Below are 6,515 nucleotides of genomic sequence, written 5' to 3'. Positions count from 1 at the left end.
AAAAACTAAAAATTAGCATTTCTAAAAGTTGCTCAAACAAGCAGAGTATTTTTCTCATTGACTATGTGGAGAAAAAAGCAAAAAGCATAATCACCTTGATGTCCACTTTTCATCATTTACTACTGGAGTTACAAACTTCTGTTAAGTGAAGAAAAGGAGCACAGATCATTCTTTTTTTGTGAGATAAAACTAATTTTATCAATGGAAATGTTTAGGCCCGCATATGAAAACCGTAAAAGGAAAAAATAAAGGTACGATTGCATGTTAAGGTGATGAAAAAATAGTAAGATTTTGATCAAGTATTTTGTTTAGGCAGAAAAAATATATAGAATATTTTCCTAAAAGTTGAAATGAAGCAGTATTTAAGTATAAAAATATACCTAGTACTAGGTGGTAGTTCATCCTCACAAAATGCATTGGAAAGCCAATTTAAAACAAACAAACAAACAAAAAAAAAAACAGAAAAAAGTCCATCCCACATCCAGGTATTTTTAAATAAACAAACAGCACTATTGTCAAGTTAAAGTGGTGTTCTCAGCAGGACCCTATCAGCTGTGACATCAGTCTTTGAGCACAGAGTTAGGAGAAAGAGGCAAAAGTCTTCATCCAGGCTAGACTAATGGCTAGCCAAACCAGGATTTATAAAGGCTTATAAAACAACTTTTTCTACTGAAACACACGGCAACAAATCAAACTGTGTCGTGCAAATTTGCAGAGGTTTAATATTAGATCATGTAGTATTCTTTCACATCAACATGACATTTTGAAGAAAAAAAACTTGTTTGATAAGTCTGAAAAGCCTTTGTTAGGCTACCTGTTAGCCCAACCTGAAGAAGAACTTTTGCCTCTTTCTCCAAACTCTGTGCTCTATGACTGATAAAGCACTAACTATTGATAACTATTACACAGAACTTCACTTCAAAATTGGTCAGACTATCCCTTTTAATTACAGTGTACGTACTGACGTTTTCATGTCAAAGAGTGTCTCTGAAATGGATAAAAAGTTTTGAGTGTGGGAAGCTGTGTAGGAGATACCTGATCTGCCGCTGAAAACACAATGAAGAAAACAGACTCTTTGATCATGTTTAATGCATGTCCTGTTATACAGCTCTAAAAATCAAGTAAATCTTAAAGTTACTAACATCAATGTCTACTTATTGAATGCAGATTCAAGTGAATACGTGACAGAAAGGAACAACCAGGAGAAAGAGTTGAGATCAAAAAGCAACAAACGCTGCTGGAGGTGAAGTCATGCTCACTGATGGGACGAGTGGAGGTGGTTCTCTGGGCGGCGACGACCCGACCCCCACCCCGATGGTTACTAGACTTCATACCAATGCACAGAAACAGGACATCTGCACCACAATCAGCGGCGGCGGACTAAGAGCAAGCTGAGGCGGTTTGAGCCTGCCTGGCTGCACGGCGTCCGGCATCAGAGGCAGAGCTGCGTGGATTTTTATCTTAGGTTTGCCAAAGAAAACAACACAAGGAACACTTGGAGCAAAACATTGCTTACTTGTTGTTTTACAAAGTATGGCCGGACGACAGCTGTCAATAAAGCAATCATAGCAGTTATATATCAGAAGATATTTAGTCAAGAGGGCTGCTTTACTCGCTTAATCCGAGGAAAGAAGACTGGTTCAAATGATAAGTTTTTAACGTCTGTGCAAAGTGTTGCCCCATCAGAGCGCTCTCATCGTGATTTATGGGAGTAATTAAAAGTCAGTTTGACTCTCTAAACAAAGAAGGAAAGAAAGAACTAAAGTGGTATTGTATTTCTTAACCAACAGCATCGTTAATCTCTGCGACATCTTTAAAAACTCATTTAAAAAATAAATAGACATGGCTTCACATGCTGCCTGCTCCCTTTCTTCTATAAAAACTCAGCCATATGTACATGTAGGGGTGTTTTTTTTTATAAACAGATTCTCTCAATCTGGATCAGCGCTGGTTCCGTGCCGTCAAATCTACTGCGGGAGAACGTGTCAGAGAGGAGGATTGTCACAGGGGACGTTTCCCACTGCAGTGTTGCTGAACGTGGAGCTCAGGTTGCACTATATACAGGCCTTGGTGATGTGTTTGTGTGCTTGTACTCAGAGTGAAGTCAGGGTTTCAAGCGTGCTCTCCTTCAGCTTCCAGTCATTTTCAGCCCCGCAGGATTCACACTGATGACTGATCCCACACCTACAAATCAGCAACGAGGGCAAAGGTCAAAAACCACCCTCCTGACATTAATGTAAATGTTTAAACATGGAAGGTAAGATGGGCTCAGGCTCAGGTTGGAGCATTTTTTGTGTCCTACTTTAACACAGGGTCAGAATTTTACATAAAGGCACAAATATAAGCGGTGGTGCTGAAAGTTCTCGAATGTTTTCTAACTTGACAAGACAACTTGACTTCTCATTTGTGATCATGACTGACTGATTTTATTTTTGGCCAGCATAAAAAGAATTTGTTTGGCAGCATTTATTGGACTGACGGATACGCATCTGTTACTCTCAGATGAGAGGAAATTGGTTTAGATGTTTAAAAACTACCCAGGAACCACCAAGGCTCAAGCCTGCCATGAACTGGAAGCTGCTGGGACATCAGTGTCTCTGTCCACAGAGAGGACAGTTTTACTTCACCTTGGACTGAGAGGGAGCTGACCAAGAAAGAAGCTCCTGATTTAAAAGCGACCCCTTCAAGCTCAAAGGACAAGCTGAATGTCTCAGGGAAAAATATGATGGTCAGATGAGACAAAGTTATTTGAGTTATTTGGCCACAGTGACAAGGAGTGTGTTTACAGGAGTCAATGTGAGGCTTTCAAACCTATGAACACTGTACCAACTGTCAAGCATGATGGTGGTAGCATCAGGCTGTGGTACTAGTGGATTGCACAAAGCGCATGGAATACTGAAGGACTACTTCCAAATTCTTCAACTATACCACAGATCAGCAGCTAGATGGTTGAAACTTGGACACATTTGGAAGTTCCAACAGGACAGTGATCCCAAACACATCAGAACTGGTTTCTGATTGGATAAACCAGGCTAACGTTAAACTTCTGGAGGGGCCTCGACCTCAACCCTGTGACTGTGATTAAAAGCCCGGTCTGTGCCAGGAAACCAGCCAATAAACTACCAATTCTGCCATGAAGAGTGGTCAAAGTGCAACTTTTTGAAACTAATTTGTATATTTTCAAAGACTTTGGCCTTGTCATGGTAAAAAAAAAAAAAATAATTCAAGGACCTGCAGCACCACTGTATGTATTTATTTAAATCTGTATGGATAACTTTGATCCTGTGTAGATCACAGAAAATCAGACAAGTTCAGACTTGAGGACCCTATTCCTGTTTTTACAAAGTATTGAGGTTGTATGTTGTACAATCATTCCACCACGGAAAAAGAATGATTAAAAAAAAAAAAGTCAATTAAAGCCCAGTATAACGACATTCATTTCCATGATGAGCGTATGTAAATCTCTGACTGCAGCTGGATATCAGGATGTTTTATCACTTTGGGCACTCCAAAAATGGTCTGGTTGATACTGAACTAAAATGCAGTATAATATTATAATACTGATGGAAAATCATTTGCATTTTTACACTTTTCCTTTATGAGTGTCTGTTTGTGTACAGATGTTTATGCATCTGGCGTCTGAACTCGTTCCAAGTAAAACTTGATTTTGATTTAAGAAAATGAAGTAAGAAGAATTTATAAGAAGAACATACTTAATAAACTGCAATCAAACCTGAGCTATAGAAATAGGACCTGTTCATACCTTGTTAACAGGAGCGAGTTGTGTTCGGACAGACCCGGCGTGGAGCCTGGTGCTGTCCCCGAATCTCCCGGGGGACCTCTCCCTGCGGCTGTCCAGCACCCTGCCGGGGGACTTCTCTCTGTCCAGAGGTCGAGCGGGAGACTTGTCTCGTCTGAACTCGGTGCGACCCTCCCGGTAACGATGTGGGGTACTCGGCTCCCGGTGCAGGCCGTCGTGGCTGCCGGGCCCTGAAGTCAAACGCTTGGTAATGTGCTCCGTGTAGGTAGGAGGGCAGCGCTTACTGGGACTGCTGTGGATGAGACAACAGAGAGGGACAGATACTTTCAAATGAAGTCTTTAAGGTTAAAAAACATATATATATTAAATAGATTGTCTTTGTCAGTGTTTCCATTAAACAATGTACTGTATTTTCCGCGCTATAGGACACACTGGATTATAAGACGTACTGTCAATGAATGGTCCATTTTGGAACTTTTGTTATATATAAAGCGCACCAGACTATAAGGCGCATCGTCGTGCACCTCACAATTTTGGTAACTTTGCGTGGACCGCGCGCGCCGCGCTCCATTCAAAATGGACGATTTCAGTGCTGTAGTGGAGCTGGTTCGCCTGTATCAGCATTTATATGATCCCTCTGTGAGAGATCACAAAGATAATCAAACGGTTCAAAACTCATGGAAGAAAACTGCACCGATCTAAGCATCCAGTATAAACGCCTCCACCGCTCGCTCAAGTCCAGGTGCAAGGAGCCCAGCACGACTATAACTGAGCCTTAATGCTGCAAGCGGTGCGGCTTTGTAGTTTACCAAAGTCGTACTAAAACATTACGACTTCTTACATATATAAGGTGCTACATATTATAAGGCACACTGTCGTTTCTTGAGAAAATTGAAGACTTTTAAGTGCACCTTATAGTCCCGAAAATATGGTAAAAGTAAAATCCTGGATCACATCTCATCCTATAAGTTTAACCCCTTAGTTTAAGCCTCGATGTGACCTGTTTTGTGCTTTTACAGTGTGAACAATATGTTGTGTAATGTCTGTTGGTGCAGTGCGATTTTCTGTTCAGCAAACCCTCGGCTCGAGCCGGTCCTCTGCAGATCTCCGGATTCTCGGATCAGGCTTCCCTTGCAGCAGATGACCCGCAGTTTGTTCTGGTAGGAGGAGGCGAGGTAAATGGCTCCGGAGGAGATGGCTGGGCCAAGGTAACGAGGGTTCGGGATGTCCAGGTGGGCCAGCACGGTGGGACTGGAAACCCAAAACACTTATGAGAGGAACAGCTAAAATCAAAAAGCTTCAAGTTTCACAGAAAGCTGCCAGTTTGTCTCACCTCACTGCTGTGTGTCCCTGAATTTCAATGACATCCAGACAGTTGAAGTAAGTGATAAACAGATAGGGTTCTCTGTAGGCTGAGTCACAGGACAGGCACAGATTTACTCAACAAAATATATCAATCTCATTTCTGTCTCCATTGGCCTTAAAGGCAGAGAGCAATTAGAAGATCCACTTACCAAAAGACAGAGGCAAACGGCTCCACTTAATCTCATCAGTCCGGCTTCTTCGTCCATATGAGTCCACAAACACACCGAACTCTGTCACAGAATCAGAGTCTCTGTCAAACTTATAAACAGCCACACAACAGGAAAGGAGCAGCATTTGTACAAACTACGAACACTATGTCTGTTCACTGTGGAGGACTTCAAAAACACTTAGAGAAGATATTCATCTGTGCATAACCACAATCAGTACCAAGAAACAAAAGTAAAGTCAAGTCATAAAATGTATAAGCGTCACAGGACTGACTGGCCCATTCCAGCACCTTGATTCTTTTCTTCTTCAATAGATCAGCTGCTGTGTTTGGGATCATTGTTCTGTTTCATCATGACCCAGTTTGGTCCAAGCTTCTGCTGTCAGACAGATGGTCTCATATTTGACTCCAGAGTCCTTTGGTCTACAGAGGAGTTCATGGTTGACCCAAACCATCACATCTCCACCACTGTGCTGACAGCTGGTATGAGGTGTTTCTGCTGACATGCTGTGTTTGGTTTTCTCCAAACATGGTGTGTTATGGGTAAACATTTGTACTTTGGTCTCCTCTGTTCAGAAGTCATTGTTCCAGACATCTTGTGATTCATTCTATTGCAACTTTGCAAAACTAAGTCATGCTGTCATGTTCATTTTAGAGAGAAGAAATTTTTTCTTTCATCCCTTTCAAAAAGTCTTTTTCCAATTGTCCTGTTATGACCTTTAACCTTTGACCTGCTAACTGAGACCTATAGAGTCTCAGACGGAGCTCTTGAGGTTTCTGTGATTTCTCTGAGCATTGCACGGTCTGATCGTGGGGTGAAGTTGCTGGAACATTAACTTCTGGGAAGATTGGCAGCTGTCTGAAATGTTTTCCACCTATGAATAATGTTTCTCTCTGTAGAATGATGACGACTCCAAATTGTCCAGAAATGAGCTTTAACCTTTCCCAGACTGATGGGCAGCAACTGTTGCTTCTTTAAGGTCATTGCTGATGACTTTCTGTCTTGTCATTGTGTTAACACACACCTGTCAGCTCCAGAGCAGCAAACTGACAAAAGTCCTGCTTCTACAGTATAGAGGTGATCACTCTGATGATGATCAGTTCATCAATACATCAACAGCACCTGAGTGAGACTGAACCTCTTAAATCGTCTGGAAGCAGCAAGGTTGGACTTAGTTTTCACATAGTTTTTACATTTTGGCTTTATTTTTGTTTCATAAATAA

General features: G+C 41.6%; 1 protein-coding gene across 5 annotated transcripts in view; it reads right to left on the bottom strand.

The window, feature by feature from the left end:
* Positions 1-1,072: 1,072 nt before the first annotated feature.
* The window catches only part of LOC108235002 (citron Rho-interacting kinase), a 66,648-nt gene continuing 61,205 nt past the window's right edge, over positions 1,073-6,515 (bottom strand). For all 5 annotated transcript variants that reach the window (XM_017414695.3, XM_017414694.3, XM_017414696.3 and 2 more), the window contains 5 exons: positions 5,275-5,355; positions 5,094-5,172; positions 4,838-5,011; positions 3,764-4,052; positions 1,073-2,184 (listed from right to left, as the gene is read on the bottom strand). In XM_017414695.3, the coding sequence (XP_017270184.1) occupies positions 2,161-2,184; positions 3,764-4,052; positions 4,838-5,011; positions 5,094-5,172; positions 5,275-5,355 (647 nt within the window). In that variant the 3' untranslated portion in view covers positions 1,073-2,160. The remainder of the gene's footprint in view (positions 2,185-3,763; positions 4,053-4,837; positions 5,012-5,093; positions 5,173-5,274; positions 5,356-6,515) is intronic.

The sequence above is a fragment of the Kryptolebias marmoratus genome, linkage group LG1, assembly GCF_001649575.2.
Source record: "Kryptolebias marmoratus isolate JLee-2015 linkage group LG1, ASM164957v2, whole genome shotgun sequence".
Lineage (NCBI taxonomy): Eukaryota > Metazoa > Chordata > Actinopteri > Cyprinodontiformes > Rivulidae > Kryptolebias > Kryptolebias marmoratus.
This window is presented reverse-complemented; position numbering and strand designations above follow the sequence as displayed.